This window comes from Kogia breviceps, chromosome 4 (assembly GCF_026419965.1).
Source record: "Kogia breviceps isolate mKogBre1 chromosome 4, mKogBre1 haplotype 1, whole genome shotgun sequence".
Classification (NCBI taxonomy): domain Eukaryota; kingdom Metazoa; phylum Chordata; class Mammalia; order Artiodactyla; family Physeteridae; genus Kogia; species Kogia breviceps.
Genome location: NC_081313.1, coordinates 45,149,406 through 45,171,878, shown reverse-complemented (window position 1 = coordinate 45,171,878; position 22,473 = coordinate 45,149,406). Strand labels below are relative to the sequence as shown.

General features: G+C 39.5%; 1 protein-coding gene and 1 pseudogene across 2 annotated transcripts in view; both read right to left on the bottom strand.

The window, feature by feature from the left end:
• RAB3C (RAB3C, member RAS oncogene family) overlaps window positions 1-22,473 on the bottom strand; it is a 302,467-nt gene that overhangs the window by 271,406 nt on the left and 8,588 nt on the right. For both annotated transcript variants that reach the window (XM_067030998.1, XM_059060471.2), the window contains exon 2: window positions 2,303-2,530. In XM_067030998.1, coding sequence (XP_066887099.1) covers window positions 2,303-2,530 — 228 coding nt within the window. The remainder of the gene's footprint in view (window positions 1-2,302; window positions 2,531-22,473) is intronic.
• Window positions 4,818-4,935, bottom strand: LOC131756443 (U6 spliceosomal RNA; annotated as a pseudogene).

Below are 22,473 nucleotides of genomic sequence, written 5' to 3'. Positions count from 1 at the left end.
TGAAGGGGAACAAGCCAAAGCATTAGAATCTGATAGACCTAGCCTGGAACCAGCCTCTTGCCACATATGACCGTGGACGAGCTATTTAATTTGTCTGACTTTCAGGTTTCTCGGATAAAATAGGAATAATAAGAAATACAAAGCTGGGTTGTTGTGGAAATTAGAAATAAGGTATAGGTGATGCTTGGCATAGTTCTATGTTCAATAAATGTTAGCTACATATAATATTTACACAATTTGATATTTGCTTATATAGACATACATATATAGTTACTCCATGAGTATACATTTCTTTCTCCAACTATACTACAAGTTCAATGAGCACAAAATCTTTGCAGAGTACTGCTTTTGAATGGTTCACAATATTGTAGACCAGTTGGTATATGGTAGTATAAAATCCATTACCCCTAGAATCACAGGTACTTTAAGAGCTCCCAATGTCCCTAAGAGGATGAAATGAGATTGTTTTGATTGCAAAGAAAACAGTGGCCATCAGACTACCATTGTGACTGAGGAGGGGCTGGGTGAAGGGTTCCTGAGTGGCTGAGCCCTGAAGGAAGTGTGGGTATCCACAGAATGGGAGAATGAAAACCCTGGAAGGAGGTCCCAGGCTGGATGGAGCTGTGAAGAGAGTTGGAGGTTTGGGGAAAATGGTGGATTATGGATGATTAGAGACAGATTTATATGTCCCAGGCTTTTGAGTGAAGTTATGGAAATTGAGAAGCATGAGGAGGTATTAGAGGAGAAGCAGCCCAGAGACCGGAGTTGGGATTTGCTTGGCTCAGAGAAGAGCAGCTTTCACGCAGCAGTAAGACCTGGACAGAAGTAACTGAACTTCAGTGTCCGAGAAAAGTACAGGAATGAGCTGTGGCCTGGTACTAGCACTGAGGGTTTTGAAAAAAATATTTTTGTAAGTATGACAATATAATTCTCAAAAAGAGTATATTATTGGAACTTTTCCTGTTTTACATTAAGGACAGATGATTTTATACCTCTACAAAGCATTTCTGTCAAAAACCTAAATTGAGAAATTGCTAGAGATCATAGGATTGAATTTATACACCGTGTTGATGTTTTACCTAAACAATCACAACAACCACCTTTAAACATCATTAAGATATATGGTAGGAGCTGTTAGCCAGAGGGATGACACTTCTTTGATATTAACAGAAAGAACATGGTCGCAGAGGTAAGAGATGTGTAGTTACCAAATTAATTTAATTTTCAATTCAACAAAGCCCCTGAGAGTTAAGGGACCTTTCTTAAGCCTGGATATGAAAGTTATCTTCACATGACAATTGGTTGTTTAAAGCTCAAAAGGAAGAGAATGTGAAGCAATAAACACAGCTCTTTCTGTCTGTATAAACAGGGCTGCGTGTTTCTAAAGTATCTAAAGAGGGACTCCCTTCCCAACAAAAATGTCTTTGGGGACCAGGAGAGCAGCAAGGGGGACTGGGCCTATTTTTCCAAGTTATTTTCTGAGTTCTAATTAGACTTGGAAGACTCCAGAATTAGAATAAGTAAAATAGTAACAATCTCGTGTAAGCTGCCTAAGAGGATGCCTACCTGTGTACATACCTGCATCTTTAAATTTTACTCCTAAGAGCTTTAAGATATGAAAGGACATCTGGAATATTTATAATGATATCTTTTTTTTTTTTTTTTTTTTTTTTTTTTTGCGGTACGCGGGCCTCTCACTGTTGCGGCCTCTCCCGCTGCGGAGCACAGGCTCCGGACACGCAGGCTCAGCAGCCATGGCTCACGGGCCCAGCCACTCCGCGGCACGTGGGATCCTCCCGGACCGGGGCACGAACCCGTGTCCCCTGCATCGGCAGGCGGACTCTCATCCACTGCGCCACCAGGGAAGCCCTGTTTACCTTCTTTAAAACAACCAGGGCAGTCTGCTTCCTGCAACCTAAAAAGGCTAAATTTACTTTGCCTATTTTGTATATTAGAAAAGTGGCAGAGAAGGATTCAGACACTTGCTCCGGGTCACACAGACCATAAAAGACAGAGCCAGACTTTCTGTTGAGTGTTCTTTACCACGATAAACAGACATTTGGATTTTCTTTCTTCTGAAGACTCTTAAGAAGCATCAATGACAATAAGGCCTAATTCAGTCTCCCTACCTTAAAGAGGCAACACTTCATTGCCTTTGAAACAGAATGTTCTGTGGCAAAGAACCTAGAAATGGAGGCTTACAGACCCCATGGGGACAGAACAAGGCAGAAAGCGTTTCCCTCACACACTTACATGTTCAATGCCCTAGACTGAAGGATACCATCAGTTCAAAGTCACTTACCCAAATCTGAAGCTTGATTCTCTTTTCATTTTTGAATACAGTTTTGACTTTGAAATCAATCCCAACTGTGCTGACGAATGCAGATGTAAAGGAGTCATCCGCGTAACGGAACAGAAAAGATGTTTTCCCCACACTACTATTGCCAATGATGAGCAATTTGAACATGTAGTCAAAGTTCTGATCAGAGGAGTCTTTCTGGCCGTACCTGGCATCTTGGGCAGAGGCCATCTGTGGTAAAACAAAACAAAACAAAAGAAGTGTGGATCAGTCTCCCATTTGCTATGAAGCTAGCAGCACACTCATTATTGGTCTTGCCAGAAACAGATGTCAGACCACTCAGGAGACAAGTTGAGAGAGTTCCCCAGCCTTCCTCTAATGCTGGTATCCATGGCAATAATTCCCTGCTGGAAGACAGAGAAGCAAATCTTACAGCTCTTTCCAGCTGTGTTGGTGTGTGTCACCGCTCAGCATTCAGAACGAATCAAAGACACAAAAGGAGATGTAACATGAAAAGCAAAGATATGAGGAGCTGGCCAGGGCATGTGGACTCTGAAAGTTTGCAATTCCAGTGATGGTGACACCAAGGTGACTGAACAGCAGGGTGTCTCTTCCTGAGTCATCTAAATTATTAGAGTCTCTCTTATTTTCTAGGGAAGCACTCCCAAAGCCTATCTCTATTTCATCTATTTGTATCACTTTAAATCAACATCCTAACATATATGACCCATCTCTTTCAAATAAAAAATAATGATAATGACAAATACATACTGTTCAAACAACGTGCCAGGAACTGTTAACTTACTTAACCCTCACCACACCCTATAGGTGGGTACCTTTATTATTTACATATTAAAAGGAGACCATTGAGGCTCAGACATACTAAGTAATTTGCTCAATTTCACATACTTTGTTAAGTAGTAGAGGTGGGTTTCAAACCAGGCAGTGTGGTGCGAGGGCTCATGTTCTTAATGCCTCCTACTCCCCCCAACCCCAACCCCGGTTCCCAGTGAGAACTAGGGAAATATGTACACGTGCTCTAAAGTTGAAGTGGGAAATATTCATTGTGAGATTCATTAATGAAGGTCCCTACATGGGTTCAAACTTCGGCTCCACCACCTACTGGTTGTGGAACTTTTGCTTTTTTATTTTAAATCAGTGTAGCTCAGTTTCCTCTCTTCCGTGAAATGGAAAAAATTATTATCCAACTTGAAACACTTGTGAAAATAATAGATGATATATCTGTAGAGCAGATATATAAAGTGCCTAGCAAAGAATAAATAATCTCTATTATTAATTATAAATGCTCTAGATGGATTTTTCCTCATCTTTTTTTGTTTGTTTGTTTGTTTTTTTGCGGTACCCAGGCCTCTCACTGCTGCGGCCTCTCCCGTTGCGGAGCACAGGCTCCGGACGCGCAGGCTCAGCGGCCATGGCTCACGGGCCCAGCCGCTCCGCGGCATGTGAGATCTTCCCGGACCGGGGCATGAACCCGTGTCCCCTTCATCGGCAGGCGGACTCTCAACCACTGCGCCACCAGGGAAGCCCTCCTCATCTTTTTTGATGATCATTTTCACATCTATCAAAAATGCTGCAGCATTTCTCTAAGTACCATTTGGCTCCATATAGAAAAGAAGCATTTAGAACGGTGCATCCCAGTGATTAGTGCATTTACCTGATCACTTTTTGGATGCTGTGAATTCTTTGCCAATTGCTGTGCTGCCCAATACAGTAGCCACTAATCACATATGCCTGTTTATATTTAAACTAAGTAAAATTAAAAATTCAGTTCCTCACTCACACTAGCCATATTTCAGGAGCACAAGAGCCACATGGGGCTTGTGGCTATGACATTGGACAGCGCAGGTTCAGGACACTGTCATAACTGCAGAAAATTCTATTACCCAGTGCTAGGCTAGACAGTCTTTTTTCATTTCTTATAAAATCTGATTAATAATTACACATTTCTCTTGGAGTTATGGCAAAGAGAAAAGCCCCAGAAGATAGCAGAATGCTAGAAACAGTATATAGTGCTTAGTCTCATCTAAGACCACATTGGTTGCTGAAATTAGGTATGTGTGTGTGTGTGTGTGTTTGTGTGTGTATGCGTGTGTGTGTGTAAGACAACTGAGGGAAAAAGAAAAGGGGAGATGGGGTGATAATGTATTCCCTTTCTACAAATATTCACTGCCAGTAGGAGAACATATGAACAAGAATAAAGGCAAAAAGAAAATCTGTATCTATTATGAAATTTAAGGGCAATAAACATTCTGACTTCATTTCATTTCTTATTAAATATAAGTTTAAGCATTTCTCTTTTTAAGTCCATGTAACCACATTGCTGTCTTCAGTAAATATGCGTTGTAATGATTGTCTGCCAGTGGGAGAAACTGAGCCAGTAAAACAGGCAGATATCATCATTTTCCTTTCTGGCCCTGGAGTCTGTGTGCTAAGGTAAACTTCCCCCAACACAAGCAGCCCACCAAGAACAAAAATAGGATTATAATTCTTTCTTTTTTTTAATATGGAACGCTTCACGAATTTGCGTGTCATCCTTGCGCAAGGGCCATGCTAACCTCATGCTAATCTTCTCTGTATCGTTCCAATTTTAGTATATGTGCTGCCAAAGCGAGCACAGGATTATAATTCTTGACTCTCAGTTTGAACAATGATGTCTTGCTCTGATGACTTCTGACACCCCAGAAAGCCAGGTAACTAATTTGTTTGACACTCCTATTCCTACAGACATAAGCCTTTCACCAGTTAAGATTCCACCCTTATGGAGGTGCTAAGTTCAGCCAGGCCTGCAAATGACCTTTGTTAAGAAGGTCTTTTACCATCTTTTATATGAAGCAGCCCAGATACTAGGTTCTGGATTAAGCATGTTCAGTTCAGCCACAGTTAGAAAATAGACTCTACAAGTTTCCTAGAGCTGCTCATTTTCTCAGCCTGACAGCCTACCATTACCCTGAGGTGGGACTCTAACTGAGTTCTGTGGATTTCTACGCTGCCTTGAAAGAAAATGTGATAAAGAAAGCCACTATCAATCACAAGTCCTAGTCCAAAATTAGACCAACTCCAAAACCTGCGGAAATATAGACATCATCGTTGTATGTACTTTTTAAAGGTAATTGTAGAGATTTAGATAGAGAAAACCATACTGGAGTTTTCTCCAGCGTGAGAAATAGAAGATGTTCAAATTTAAGGACAGATTATACAAGCTGTATTAGCAGCAAAGAAGGTGGTAGGAGCACTGAGGATGAGGGGGCATGAGGCTGGTGGATATGTGGATCCAGATCCTCCAAGGGATTAATTAGAAGAGTCTGCTAACCTACTATTCTTGAAGATGGTGTGTGGTTTCTTTAAATTATTTCCTGATTTATATCCCCAAAAGTATTCACAGAGAGCCCCAAAGATGTGTATTCAGAACGTATGTGTTTCATTAAACTTTAGAATAATGAAATAAATCCTGGCTTAGGGAATGGAGAAGTAGACTGACCGAATCTTGCTGAGAATAGAAATAAAGCAATTTTTATTTACAAAACAGAAATAGAATTGCAGATGTAGAAAACAATCTTATGGTTACCGGGGGCGGGGGTCAATTGGGAGATTGAGATTGACATATACACACTACTATATATAAAATAGATAACTAATAAGGACCTACTGTATAGCACAGGGAACTCTACTCAATACTATGTAATGATCTATATGGGAAAAGAGTCTAAAAGAGTGGATATATGTATATGTATAACTGATTCACTGTGCTGTACACCTGAAACTAACACAATATTGTAAATCAATTATACTCCAATAAAAAAAAAAAGGATGAAGCAATTTCACATCATATGAATGTCAAAGGAACATATAGACAGTCACTATGTAAATTTACTAACAGTTCTAAATACTAAGTCATGTGAATGTCTCCAAAATTTTCATGGGAAAATATGAAAACAGGAGTGGGCATGAAGGAACCTCCCAGAGAGCAAACAGGATTTTATAAAAGATACATAAGAAACCCTTTAAATTGCATTAATCTTGAATTATTTTTTTAAAAAAAAGAATCATAGAGTGGGAAAGACTCTTCAGCGAAGCCCTCCTTCCAACTCATCCCCAAGTGTCCCTCTTGCCATTGGTATTCTAGCCCAGCCCTTCACAGGGAGTGACAGAAAGTTTGCTGGGCTGTGAAGCAGCCTATTTCATTGCTAAACAACTGCAATTGTTATAAATTTCTTCCTTAGATTTGAGTTAAAATCTACTTCCCTGTAGCTTCTGTCCGTGTGCTCCAGATTCTGCCTGTGAATCAAGAGTTGATTCCTTTCCCAGTCACAGCTCCATAAGCTTTCTCTCCTCCTGCCTGGCTAATCTCAACTGCTTTAGCCCCTTTCTCCACCCAGTACATGTCCGACAAATCCCACACGTCTTCTAGGTTAACGCTGACATCTCTGCAGATGTCAAAGTCCCATGCATGGCTCCCACAATTGGTCACAATATTCCAGATATTTATCTGATCGTTGCAGAGTGAAATGAGATCCTCATATCCTATCACACCTGACTTCACAATAAAGTCTCCTCAGATGCTCAGCACTTTTTTCACATTCACTGTTATATACATAGGTCTCCCCTAACCCCATCCTATGCCTCGGCAATTTATTTTTTTAACGGAAGTGTCAACCTTTATTATGTACTCTATTACATTTCCTTCTGTCTGTTTTGATTTACAATTCCATTCTGCTTTGATAACTTTTTGTCCTTTCATCAAAAATATTAGTTATCCCTTCCAGATTTGTCTCATTCCTAAGTTTGATCAGTATGCATTTCATATCCTCACTTAAGAAGCTAAACAAAATGCTAATCAGTTTGTAGACAAATCACAATGAAATTGTTTTTTTACCTTGCTGAATACATAAATCTATGGATGAACTCTACAATATGTCATTAAGGAACTCAGCAAGTTTGAAGCAAACCCTTAACCTCTGGGAGTTGGTGCCTTGCAAAGCCGCTGTGCTATCCCTCTAGGTGTGCCTTGGTTCACTAGCAGGTGAACAGATCATAGATTTAATTGATGTGTCTTTTTTTTTTTTTTTTTTTTTTTTTTTTTTTTTTTTTTTTTTTTGGTGATATGCGGGCCTCTCACTGTTGTGGCCTCTCCCGTTGCGAAGCACAGGCTCCGGACGCGCAGGCTCAGCGGCCATGGCTCACGGGCCCACCCGCTCCGCGGCATGTGGGATCTTCCCGGACCAGGGCACGAACCCGTGTCTCCTGCATCGGCAGGCGGATTCTCAACCACTGCGCCACCAGGGAAGCCCTGATGTGTCATTTTTAATTTCCTTTCTAGTCTCCCCAGAAGTCCTACTGACTAGGGACCAAGCAGACTACCTTTGACTAACACACGTAACCATAGCCTTCTTCAGAATTTTTGACATTAGCTTTTCCAAATAAATGAGAAAAGAAAATTATTTGCAGGGATTCCCTTGGGTGTTTAAGAATCTAAACTATACTAAGCCATCTGTGCATCTGATGAGAAAAACAAAAAGAAGTCATTTTAAATGTACTATGTTCCATCTACCATTACTGATAACATCCTGAGGGTCAGTAGGAGGAAGAACGAGGGTAAATTATCCAGAAAATGAAATGCAATTCTTTGAAATTGGAAGAGTGAAATTAAGGATGGGACATATGTATGGGAAGTGTGGAAATATGTAATGTAGTTTCAAACCTCAATTGTTGTTACCTAAGGGAAAGGAAAAGAAAAAAGGTAATACGAGGAGTTATTCCTGAGAGCTCCAAAGTAAAGACTACATTTTAAAACCAAGAAGGAAAATAGTAAAAGATAGAATTTCCAAACACATGTCAACTGGCCCCTGGTGGTTTCTCGCGGTGAAGGTCTCATCTGCGCTTGGTTGCCTGTCTCCCTGTTTGTTTCTCAGGGTGGATTGGAATTGTGATGCTCTTTGCAGTCTCTGGCCAGCAGTTTCTCCATGTGTCTGCTACTGTTTGCTCTGGCAAGAGCCAGCTGAGAAGCAATACACACTACTTGTATCACTGCGGACACATCACCATCAAGCTGAAAGGATGCTCTCCAGGGAATTGGAAGCAGACAAGGCACTAGAAGACTTAAACTCTAACCCTGGCATCTGAAGTAAAGGGCCTGGAAAGTAGGGCAGCATTTGGAAATCATCTTTGTCTCCTTTTATGTTAGCAGGGATTGACGTACTACTATATTTCGTGGGACTCCTGAAGAATGTATATGATGGTATGCCAAATTATGGTAATGCTTCCAAGACGCAAGTTGTTCTATGTTTTAAGGGTATCCCTCAAGCTCAGTTTCACAGAACTCCTTGCAGTCTGCATCTGGACCTCTATTTCATGCATAGCTTCTTTAGTACATGTGGATAACACTCAGCTGATGCACAGGAAAGTGGTACAATAACTGCAACAACAGCTCTTACAGACACTGTACTCTGCTTTACACATATTATCACACCTCATCCTTTCACTGTCCCCAGATACCAGAATCTAACTCTTAGCACCCCCCTGTTTGAGGAACAGAATGCTGAGTGAATTTCAGAATGGCTACCTTCCCCAACCCCCTGCCAGAAGCATGAGTGGATTTTTCTCCAACCTTCACTATGAGAACTTAATAGACCTCCTGAAGGTAAAATTCACAAAAGTGTGAGTCCCCCTGGAATTTTATGTCTTAGACTTGTCCACACTGAGCCTCCAGCAATTCATCAATTACAGTCTACATTTTCTTCATCAATTACATTTAGGTTTTTCCTACCCTAGTACTGATCCCCTAAAAAGCTTCTATTCCAGTAAATTGTGATTCTGTGTCTGCTTATTTGTCTCTACAATTTGCAGGGCAGCAGTCTTCCCCGTGACCCCACTTCTCTGATGATCTAAGAAGAGTTGTTAATTTTCGGTGTGTTCAGCTTTTTTCTTGTGTGAGAATGGGAGTGACCACTTCCAAGCACCCTCCGTACTGGACAGAAAACTCAAAGCCTTTATCCCCATTTTAAGGATGAAATTAAGAGTATTTGGGAGGAAGCTAAAGTAGAGTGGGGGTCCTTGTTTTTCAGTAGGTTGTTATCCTGATTCCTCTGTCTGTGTACTGACTGTGCCTTCATGACCTGGACCAAATGGGTTAGGACCTACTGAATAGCAGAGGGAACTCTACTCAATATTCTGTAATAAGCTATATGGGAAAAGAACCAGAAAAAGAATGAATATAGGTATATGTATAGCTGAACCACCATGCTGTACACCTGAAACTAACACAACATTTTAAATCAACTATACTCCAATAAAATATTAAAAGAAAGAATTACAGACATGCAGCTCAGCTAGTTCACTCTTCCCTTCATCAAACTAACAAGTCTCAGCCTTCAATCACAGAGAATATTGAAAGAGGTAAGGGTTCTTCTTTTCTTTGCTTCTAGAAAACAATCCATACCTTTGTTGAAGAGAGGTATGCTCTAAATTTGATATATTTTAAAGTTCAGGGCTTCCCTGGTGGCGCAGTGGTTGAGAGCCCGCCTGCCGATGCAGGGGACACGGGTTCGTGCCCCGGTCCGGGAAGATCCCACATGCCGCGGAGCGGGCTGGGCCCCTGAGCCATGGCCGCTGAGCCTGCGCGTCCGGAGCCTGTGCTCCGCAACGGGAGAGGCCACAACAGTGAGAGGCCCGCATACCGCAAAAATAAATAAATAAATAAAAATTAAAGTTCATTATAATGGTTTTTGCAACACCATTGATGTCTATAGATGTTTATTACTACAGTGTCAAGAAAAAGGAAATGAATTTTACCAAACAATATAAAACTGGTTCCTATTAGTATCACAGACCAGTGTTCTCAGCCCACGCTACATTTCACCCCAACTCCTAGTGTGCTTACTGAGGGTTCCCGGCAGGGAGAGCCTGTAAAGTGCTGTGCAGCAGCAGGTGAAGGGGCCACCCAGATCACACAGACAAGAGTGCGAGCGAGGTCTGCTGTGAAGGGAACCATGGTGGCTGTGAGAGCTCTCCAGACTCCAGTGATGCAACCCTGACAGCCGCCATGAAGCAGAGCCCTGCCCAGTAGCTCCTGTACATCTTCATGGATGCTGAAGCCAGAGGGTCATTAGAGCAGTCCTGGGGTGCTGGTGATCACCTAGCTGCTGGTAACCCAGGCTTTATAATCACAGTGGGAAGAGAGCTAGGGAAACACCATTCCACTTCTTTTCTACCTGCTCTGAAAGTATGTGCAGCAGACACATCTGTGATAAACAGCATTCCACATTCTTGGTGTAATGTGGGTGTAGGTAAAGAGCATGCTCTCTTGGGTCAGGCTGCCTGAGAAGGAATCCTAGGTCTGTTACCTGTGCAAACTTGGGCAAGGTTTTTGTTTTGTTTTAAGTATTCTAAGCAATCTCCTCATCTATTGGAGAAATAATAGGAATAATAGTGGGATCTTCAAAGTAAAATTGCTGGCATGTGTAAAGTCCTTGAATAGAGCATCAATCATTGTCTTTGTTATTCCTCTTGTTATACTGAAATGATACACAAGCCACTCACTTTCTCCCAACTCCCACTCTTGCTACTCTCTGAAATGGAAATGTTTGCTTTTCTAGGACATGTTCCCTCTCATTTCCTAACTTTAGAGGACAAGAGGATTTGATACCCAATACTCCCACTCTGTAGAGTTTCATAATTACCAAAATAAACACATTACATTTACTCTCTCATTTCAAATATTGTGGCATGGAACAAAGAGCACTCATTAAAACATGTCTTGGGGGGCTTCCCTGGTGGCGCAGTGGTTGAGAGTCTGCCTGCCAATGCAGGGGACACGGGTTCGTGCCCCGGTCCGGGAAGATCCCACATGCCGCGGAGTGGCTGGGCCCGTGAGCCATGGCCACTAAGCCTGCGTGTCCGGAGCCTGTGCTCCACAACGGGAGAGGCCACAACAGTGAGAGGCCCACGTACCGAGAAAAAAAAAAAACAAACATGTCTTGGGACAGAAGCTGAGACCCTGAGTACCTGTGGCAAAGACAGAAGTCTTCTGTGGTCTGGAAATGCTGTGGGGAGGGAAATGTGACTGCACACCCTGCGATGTGACCTGTCCTATGACACCGCTCACCACCTGGTCACACTTGTAGAGTTACTAACTCATGAACCCCTTGGGTGTGGGTGGACTTTTACGGAAACTGGGAGTGGACGAATAAGGGTGCCTAGCATACAGATGGCTAACAGGCACATGAAAAGACGCTCAACATCACTAATTATTAGAGAAATGCAAATTAAAAATACGATGAGGTACCACCTCACACCAGTCAGAATGGCCATCATCATTAAAAGGTCTACAAATAACAAATGCCAGAAAGAGTGTGGAGAAAAGGGAAACCTCCTACATTGTTGGTGGGAATGTAAATTGGTGCAGCCACTATGCAAAAGAGTGTGGAGGTTCCTCAAAAAACTAAAAATAGAGCTGCCATATGATCCAGTAATCCTACTCCTGGGCATACATCCAGACAAAACTATAATTTAAAAAGATACATGCACCCCTATGTTCATAGCAGCACTATTCACAATAGCCAAGACATGGAAACAACCTAAATGTCCATCAACAGATGAATGGATAAAGAAGATGTGGTACATATATACAATGGCATACTACTCAGCCATAAAAAAGAATGAAATAATGCCATTTGCAGCAACATGGTTGGACCTAGAGATTATCATACTAGGTGAAGTAAGTCAGAAAGAGAAAGACAAATACCATATGATATGACTTACGTGTGGAATCTAAAATATGACACAAATAAACTTATCTACGAAAAAGAAACAGATTCACAGACAGAAAACAGACATGTAGTTGCCAAGAGGGAAGGAGAGTGGGGTATGGATGGATTGGGAGTTAGGGATTAGCAGATGCAAACTATTATACATACAATGGATAAATAACAAGGTCCTACTGTATAGCACAGGGAACTATATTCAATATCCTATGATAAAAACCAAAATGGAAAAGAATATGGAAAAGAATGTATATATGTATAATTGAATCACTTTGCTGTACAGCAGAAATTAACACAATATTGTAAATCTATTATAGTTCAATAAAATAAATTTGAAAAAAAAAAGAAAGGGAGCTCCAGGAAGTAACTCCTAATAATTATGGGGAAGCTCTCTCCTTATAGGGCCTTAGAGTAGGTCTTAGGTAAAGTTTAACCTAATTTCTGATAAGGAATTTGATAAATCCTCAAAGTCCACAATATCATTATAGACAACAATACTGAATTATGAACTTCAAAGTCTTTAAGAGACTGGAACTTAATTGTTTCCACCATATAAAAGAAATGATAATTATGTGATAAAATAGAGGTGTTACCTAACACAACGGTGGTGACCATATTATAATATATAAATGTATCAAATCAAAGTGTTGTACACCTTAAGCCGACACAATGTTATATTTGAATTCTATCTCAATAGAAATAAAAAAAATTTTAAAGCCCACAATAAATAAATAAATAGTATCTTGCATACATGATGGTTATTTCCAGCATTTGCTAATATCTCTCTAAAATAATGGCAAAGGGTATTCACAAAAGTAAAATTCCAGATAAACAAAGAAAAGTAGAGAAGAAAGGTCAACAAAAGTTTGGGATTTGGAAGTGCATGACTGGGGAAAGGGGAATCCTAGGCCTGCTAGGGAAGTCCACAAAAGCCCTTATCCTGCAGAACCTGGGATGGCCTTGGGATTGGAGACATCAAGTGTCTTGATCACGGGGTATGGCTAGAGTGACCAACTCTCCTCGTTTGCCAAGGACTATGGGGTTTCTTGGTACACCGCAGAACTTTCAGTGTTAAAACAAGCAAGCTGAGATGTTGGTCACGCAAGGTGTTTCTAGGGCATGCAAACAGGAGGATTAGTTGAAAATCCAAGTCCCACATCCCTCTCTGACCCTGTAGAGCCAAGCTACCATCTTCCCCACGTATGACTTCTTTAAAACAAAATTAAGTTTAAAATATAAAAAAGTCATCAAACATTCTTGGCATTCACACTTCCTATATGCAGATGTCAATTTATAAAAATGAAAGAGCCTCTCTCTTAGAAACGAAATGTAAAGAATCCTTTAAAACGTTTCTCATGAATATGGATAAAATATACATATGCTTTCTCATCATTTCTTGGTAGCAAGAAATACCAGACATTGTGTTCTCAAATATCTGCTCTCTAGAGCTGGATATATTTTTATTCAGGAATACAAAACTAAATCTTCACTAGATTCAAGATTTCCAAACCTGGGTAACTCCACCTGAATTCTGCAAAATTAGAATATTCAAGGTGGGCTCAGGTATCTAAATTGTTTAAGCTCCCCTTGTGACTCTTTTGATCAGTCACATTCGGAATTGATTGGATTAACAAATGTAAATCCAGGGCAGGTGTCAAGCCCTCAGGGACTTACATACGAGGAGACTGAGTAATCTGACATTTAAGCCCAGATCTGTGGGACAGGAAATGGAATCCTAGTGCTCTCTACCAGCTGTGGTCTTCCCCAGTCACCCTTTCCACTGATGGGGACAGCAGATCTCACCAGAATGTTGGCTCAGCACAGACGGTCTATACCCTAAAATGCCCAGCCTGCACAGACAAGCTGGATTCTGAGAAGTGTATTATCTCTGCCCTGGTAGGAGCCAGACCTTCTGAGGAGCAATGATACAACTCACTGTGAGCTCCCCGTCAGACTCCGAGGAAGTCTCACTAGGAAGTCTAGTGAGACGTAGCAATCCCGTTCTCACCGCACATGCAACTCTGCTCTACTCAGCTCTGTGGTGCGTGGCCTTGCCTTTATTCATTAGTCATTTTTTAAAATAACACACAATTAGATTTTTCTTCCCTCCACTCCATAAGAAAGCACCCAACAGCTATAGGAGGCCAGTGTCTAAACTGAAACCACAAAATGAAGAATATCTCTTCCTGAGAAGAAAATAAAAATGAAACAGTAGATGTACCCAGCACTATGTGGTATAAGGAAAACCTCTCTTAAAAACACGTAGTAAAATACTCTAAAAATCCCCAGTGGGGGGGAAAAATTAAATTTTAATATTAACATGCGTTTCCCCCAAAAATTTCATCATTAAACATTTTTAGAACATTAAACATTTAAAAAAGATTTCACATGAATTTTAAATATTTAAGTCCTTGAAAAATGCTTCCAGGGATTTGTTACACATTCCTTCTAAATCTCGACATTTCTCTTCCCCTCTTTCAGTCATCGAGGTAGGTCATGTACAAGGGCAAACACCCCATGGTCCACACATTTATGAGACAAAGGGACTATCGGGACCATTATTGAGGAGCTCGGTGGGCTAGCAGTCTACATGTTTGCATTTCCAGACTGTGCAATTGGAATGACTTACAGAGCCACTTTTCTAGCTATAATTGTTCCTATTTTTCATTCAAAAGCTACTGCTACTATTATTTACTACAAAGAACAAGCCTGCCCAAGCACACTTACAAAAGAATGTTCGCATGCACAGGTGTGCTGTGTTTCCATTGTCCCCTTTCATCAGTCCTACTACTCAGGTGTTCAGTGAATCAAACATTCAAAAGAAAAACTGTCTTTTACTGCGAACACCATATATATGTGTCACGTGGGAGTCATATTTTGCTAATCGGTACTTAACATACTCTTTCCTCAAGCTCTTTAAGGCTCCTCAAGCTATGGCTATTTTAGCAGGAATCACTCACTGTGTTGACTAGCAAGAGTCTCTAGCTCATGAGACTCAGGCATGCATCTGAGCCGCTCTGGACAACTAACAAGTAATTAAACTAAAAGCAGGTAGACTCAGGATGAGAGGATCAGTGCCTCACCTCTGAAAGTTACATTATGATTTGGGTTCCCAGACCATGAAAAGTTGACAGTGTAGGAGCAAAGTGACTATGGTTCCAGGGTTTTCTGTTAGGAGGCCAAGTAGGCACAAAATGAGACTCTTTTAGGTCTGCTAAAGCTAATTCCTAATGCTAGACCCAATCCAATCAGCTTACTGAAGAGTTCATCAGGGAACTACTGACCCTGACTTTTTACCAGTCACTAGGCAACTGAAGACATAGTACATTCACTCTTATGGTTTCATTGTTTAGTGGACAGAAGAATATTTCGTGACCCCAATAAAACTGACATAATGCTTCAAACCAATCTCAAATATGCTGGTGTTGGAAAAGGCATATTATTTCTGCAGAGTTAAAGCTTTAAGGAATATAGTATATATACAGATATACATATATATACAGGAATATATGTGTGTGTGTGTGTATATATATATATATATATATATATATATGCATGAGAACACTATTAAGAAAGCAAGAGTGTCTGTATTAATATGGAGTAAATAGACTTTAAGACAAGGAGCACTGCCAAAAATAAAAAAAGGATATTTCATAATAATAAAATGGAAAAATTTTCAGGAAGACACAACAATTACAAATATGTGTTTACCTAATAAAGGAGTTCAAAATATATAAAACAAAACTGAAAGAACTAAAAAAATGGAAAGATTGATTACCATAGTTGGAGATTTTAAAACCTTTTTCTCAGTAATTGATAGAATAATTAGACCAAAATCACTAAGGTTACAGATGATCTTAGCAACACCACACAAAACCATGATCTAATTGACATTTACAGACCACTATACCTTACAACTGCTGCATGCAGCATTCACAGTGCACATGAAATGTTCATGAAGTTAGACCAGACACTAGCCTGAAAACAAGTCTAAAAAAATTTCAAAAGAATGAAATCTTAAAGAATATGTTCTCTGGTAGCAAGAGAATTTAATTAGACATCAGTATCAATAAAATATCTGAAAAATACCCAGGTGTCTGGAAATTAAACAACATACCTCTAAACCCGTTAATTAAGGAAAACACCACAAGGAAAGAAGCAAATAGTTTGAAATAAAATATAATGCAAATACTATACTCAGAAATTTGTGGGCGTCAACTACTAAAGTAGTAAAGATTTATCTTTGTAAATACTAAGTTTATTCTTTAAAAAGAAACATTTAAACTCAGTGATCTAAATTTCTAAATCAATAATTTAAGCCTGATAAACAAAAAGGTTCTACTAAAGTATTATACAAGGAACACAGTTGTTTTCTAAAAGCCCAAGTCAATACAATACAAAATAAACAACAAAAAAGTTAACAAAGGCAAAAGTTGGTTATTTGAAGACATTAATAATATGGATAAATATCTAGTAAGACCGGTGAGAGGGAGGGAGGGAGGAAGAGAGAGAGAGAGGGGATTCATATTATCAATAATAGGAATGAATGAGGGGATATCATTATATATCCTAAAGAAATTAAAAGGTAATAAAAATATTTTGAACAATTTTATGTCAATAAACTTGAAAACTTTGGTGAAAAACATAATTTACCAAAACTGACTCAAGATGAATTAGGAAATTTTATATATGCATAATTAATTTTCTACTGCTGCCATAATGGATGTTTAAAACAACACCCAGTTATTATTTACCGAGTCAGAAATCTAGACACAGTGTAACTCAGCTAGGTCCTCTGCTCATATTACTAAGGCATTACAAGGCCAAAATCAATGTGCCAGCTGGGCTGGGTTCCTACCTTAAGGTTCTGGGGAAGATTCCACTTCCAAGCTTTTTTAGGTTGTTGGCAGAATTCAGTTGCTTGTTGTTATAAGACTGAGGTCTCTATTTCTTTGACATATATCCTTCTTCATCTTTAAACCAACAATCCTCATGCTTCAAATCTCTGACTTCCCCTTCTGCCACATCTCTGACTCAAGCAATATAATGACTGATGTCATTATACTGGACTCACCTGAAAATCCAGGTTAATCTCCTTATTTTAAAGTCCATAACATTAATTATATCTGCAAAGGCCCTTGTGTTGTATAACATAATTTACTCATATGTTCCAGGGATTAGGCAGACATCTCTGCAAGGAGTTAGGGAGAAGGCTATTCTGCCTATCACAATATACTAAAGGGAGATAGATAGATAGATAGATAGAGTAGATAGATGGAAGATAGAGATATTTGTATATCAAAAAAGTTGCATTTGTTTAAAAAAAAATGTCCACAAAGAAAGCTCCAGGCTCTAATAGCTTCATTGATAAACTCTACCAAACACTTTCAGGAACAAAACATATCGATCTTACACACCAAAACCATTCAAAAAGTAAAGGGAAAAAGAACACTTCTCACTTGTTTTATACAGTTTTCATAACTCCTAAATTATAACCTCATAAAAGCATTAAAAGAAAATCATAAATCAATATCCATCATGAACTTAAATGCAAAAATCTTCAACAAAATATAGTCAAAATGAATCTATACAGTACATCATGACTAACTGGGGTTTATCAAAGTAATGTCACATAAAATAAAAATCAATCAGTATAATCCAACAGAATAAAGGAGATAAAACATGTGATCACCCCAACAGATGTAGAAAATGTATTGACAAAATTCAGCAACCATTTATTTTAAAAACAAATATTCTTAGCAAACTAGGAATCAAAAGAAATACCTTCTGTATGATAAGGATATCTATGATAAAAACAACAACAATAAAAAGCCAATTATAGCTAACTTCATACTTAATGGTGAAAGATGGCTTTCCGCTAAGATTGGGAATAAGAAAAGAATGTCTGCTCATCACTTCTACTCAACATTTTACTACTCCCTCTTTTGAGAACACCAGAATCACAACGAACTGCTGAAAAATCATCGACAGGAAGACACTGGAACTCACCAAAAAAGATACCCCAGATCCAAAGACAAAGGAGAAGCTGCAATGAGATGGTAGGAGGGGTGCAATCACAATAAAATCAAATCCCATAACTGCTGGGTGGGTGACTCACAAACTGGAGAACACTTATACCACAGAAGTCCACCCACTGGACTGAAGGTTCTAAGCCACACATCAGGCTTCCCAACCTGTGGGTCTGGCAACAGGAGGAGGAATTCCTAGAGAATCAAACTTTGAAGGCTAATGGGATTTGATTGCAAGACATTGGTAAGACTGGGGGAAACAGAGACTCCACTCTTGGAGGGCACACACAAAGTAGTGTGTGCATTGGGACCCAGTGGAAGGAGCAGTGACCCCATAGTAGACTGAACCAGACCTACCTGCTAGTATTGGAGGGTCTCCTGCAGAGGTGGGGGGCAGCAGTGGCTCACCAAGGGACAAGGACACTGGCAGCAGAAGTTCTGCTGAACCCTCCCAGAGTCTGCCATTAGCCCCACCAAAGAGCCTGGGTAGGCTCCAGTGTTGGGTCACCTCAGGCCAAACAAGCAACAGGGAGGGAAGCCAGGCCCACCCATCAGCAGACAAGCAGATTAAAGTTTTATTGAGCTCTGCCCACCAGAGCAACAGCCAGCTCTACCCACCACCAGTCCCTCCCATTAGGAAACTTCCACAAGCCTCTTAGATAGCTTCATCCACCAGAGGGCAAACAGAAGAAGCAGGAAGAACTACAATCCTGCAGCCTGTGGAACAAAAACCACATTCACGGAAAGATAGACAAGATGAAAAGGCAGACGGCTATGTACCAGATGAAGGAACAAGATAAAATTCCAGAAAAACAACTAAATGAAACAGAGATAGGCAATCATCCAGAAAAAGAATTGAGAATAATGATAGTGAAGATCATCCAAGACCTCGGAAAAAGAATGGAGGCAAAAATCTAGAAGATGCAAGAAATGTATAACAAAGACCTAGAAGAATTAAAGAACAAACAAACAGAGATGAACAATACAATAACTGAAATGAAAACTACACTAGAAGGAATCAATAGCAGAATAACTGAGGCAGAGAACGGATAAGTGACCTGGAAGACAGAATGGTGGAATTCACTGCTGTGGAACAGAATAAAGAAAAAGGAATGAAAAGAAATGAAGACAGCCTGAGAGACCTCTGGGACAACATTAAATGCAATAACATTCGCATTATAGGGGTCCTAGAAGGAGAAGAGAGAGAGAAAGGACCAGAGAAAATCTTTGAAAGGATTATAGTCAAAAACTTCCCTAATATGGGAAAGGAAATAGCCACCCAAGTCCAGGAAGTGCAGTGAGTCCCATACAGGAAAAACCCAAGGAGAAACATGCCGAGACACATAGTAATCAAATTGGCAAAAATTAAAGACAAAGAAAACTTACTGAAGGCAGCAAGGGAAAAATGACAAATAACACACAAGAGAACTCCCATAAGGTTAACAGCTGATTTCTCAGCAGAAACTCTGCAAGCCAGAAGGGAGTGGCATGATATACTTAAAGTGAGGAAAGGGAAGAACCCACAACCAAGATTACGCTACCTGGCAAGGATCTCATTCAGATTTGATGGAGAAATCAAAAGGTTTACAGACAAGCAAAAGCTAAGAGAATTCAGCACAACCAAACCAGCTCTACAACAAATGCTAAAGGAATTTCTTCTCCAAAAGACACAGGCTTGCTGAATGGATACAAAAACAAGACCCATATATATGCTGTCTTCAAAAGACCCACTTCAGACCTAGGGACACATACAGACTGAAAGTGAGGGGATGGAAAAAGATATTCCATACAAATGGAAATCAAAAGAAAGCTGGAGTAGCAATACTCATATCAGATAAAATAGACTTTAAAATAAATAATGTTACAAGAGACAAGGAAGGACACTATGCAATGATCAAGGGAACAATCCAAGAAGAAAATATAACAATTATAAATATATATGTACCAAACATAGGAGCACCACAATACATAAGGCAACTGCTACCAGTTATAAAAGAGGAAGTCAACAGTAACACAATAATAGTGGGGGCTTTAACACCTCACTTACACCAATGCACAGATCATTGAAACAGAAAATTAATAAGGAAACACAAACTTTAAATGACACAGCAGACCAGATAGATTTAATTGATATTTATAGGACATTCCATCCAAAAACAGCAGATTACTCTTTCTACTCAATTGTGCTTAGAGCATTCTCCAGGGTATATCACATCTTGGGTCACAAATCAAGCCTCAGTAAATTTAAGAATATTGAAATCATATCAAGCATCTTTTCTGACCACAATGTTATGAGATTAGAAATCAATCAGAGGAAAAAAATGTAAAAAACACAAACACATGGAGGCCAAACAATATGTTATTAAATAACCAAGAGATCACTGAAGCAATCAAAGAGAAAATCAAAAAATACCTAGAGACAAATGCCAATGAAAACACGATGATCCAAAACCTATGGGATGCAGCAAAAGCAGTTCTAAGAGGGAAGTTTATAGCTATACAAGCCTACCTTAAGAAACAAGAGAAATCTCAAATAAACAATCTAACATTACACCTAAAGCAACTAGAGAAAGAAGAAAAAACAAAACCCTGAGTTAGCAGAAGGAAAGAAATCATAAAGATTAGAGCAGAAATAAATGAAATAGAAACAAAGAAAACAATAGCCAAGATCAATAAAACTAAAAGCTGGTTCTTTGAGAAGATAAACCAAATTGATAAACCATTAGCCAGACTCATCAAGAAAAAGAGGGAGAGAACTCAAATCAATAAAACTAGAAATGAAAAGGGAGAAGTTACAATAGACACCACAAAAATACAAAGCATCCTAAGAGACTACTACAAGCAATTCTATGCCAATAAAACAGACAACCTTGAAGAAATGGACAAATTCTTAGAAATGCACAAACTTATGAGACTGAACCAGGAAGAAATAGAAAATATGAACAGATTGACCACAAGTAATGAAATTGAAACTGTGATTAAAAAATCTTCCCAGAGGGCTTCCCTGGTGGTGCAGTGGTTGAGAGTCCGCCTGCCGATGCAGGAGACATGGGTTCGTGCCCCGGTCCAGGGAGATCCCACATGCCGTGGAGCAGCTGGGCCTATGAGACATGGCTGCTGAGCCTGAGCGTCCAGAGTCTGCTCCGCAGCTGCAGAGGCCACAACAGTGAGAGGCCTGCGTACCGCAAAAAAAAAAAAAAAAAAAAAAAAAAAATCTTCCCAGAAACAAAAGTCCAGGACCAGAAGATTTCATAGGTGAATTTTATCAAACATTTAGAGAAGAACTAACACCCGTCTTTCTCAAATTCTTCCAGAAAATTGCAGAGGAAGGAACACTCTCAAACTCATTCTATGAGGTCACCATCACCCTGATATCAAAACCAGACAAAGATACTACAAAAAAAGAAAATTACAGACCAATATCATTGATGAATATAGATGCAAAAATCCTCAACAAAATACTAGCAAACAGAATCCAACAACACATTAAAAGGATCATGCACCATGACCAAGTGGGATTTATCCCAGAGATGCAAGGATTCTTCAATATACTCTAGTCAATCAATGTGATACACCATATTAACAAATTGAAGAATAAAAACCATATGATCACCTCAATAGATGCAGAAAAACCTTTTGACAAAATTCACCCATTTATGATAAACACTCTCCAAAAAGTGGTCAAAGAGGGAACCTACTTCAACATGATAAAGGCCATATCTGAAAAACCCACAGCAAACATCATTCTCAATGGTGAAAATCTGAAAGCATTTCCTCTAAGATCAGGAACAAGACAAGGATGTCCACTCTCACCACTATTATTCAACACAGTTTTGGGAAACCTAACCATGGGAATCACAGAATTAAAAGAAATGAAAGGAATACAGATTGGAGAAGAAGAAGTAAAACAGTCACTGTTTGCAGATGACATGATACTATATATAGAGAATCCTAAAGATGCCACCAGAAAACTACTAGAGCTAATCAATGAATTTGGTAAAGTTGCAGGATACAAAATTAATGCACAGAAATCTCTTGCATTCCTATACACTAATGATGAAAAATCTGAAAGAGAAATTAAGGAAACACTCCCATTTACCACTACAACAAAAAGAATAAAATACCTAGGAGTAACCCTACCTAGGCAGACAAAGGATCTGCATGCAGAAAACTATAAGACACTGATGAAAGAAATTAAAGTTGATACCAACAGATGGAGAGATATACCATGTTCTTGGATTGGAAGAATCAATATTGTGAAAATGACTATACTACACAAAGCAATCTACAGATTCAATGCAATCCCTATCAAATTACCAATGGCATTTTTTACAGAACTAGAACAAAAGATCTTAAAATTTGTATG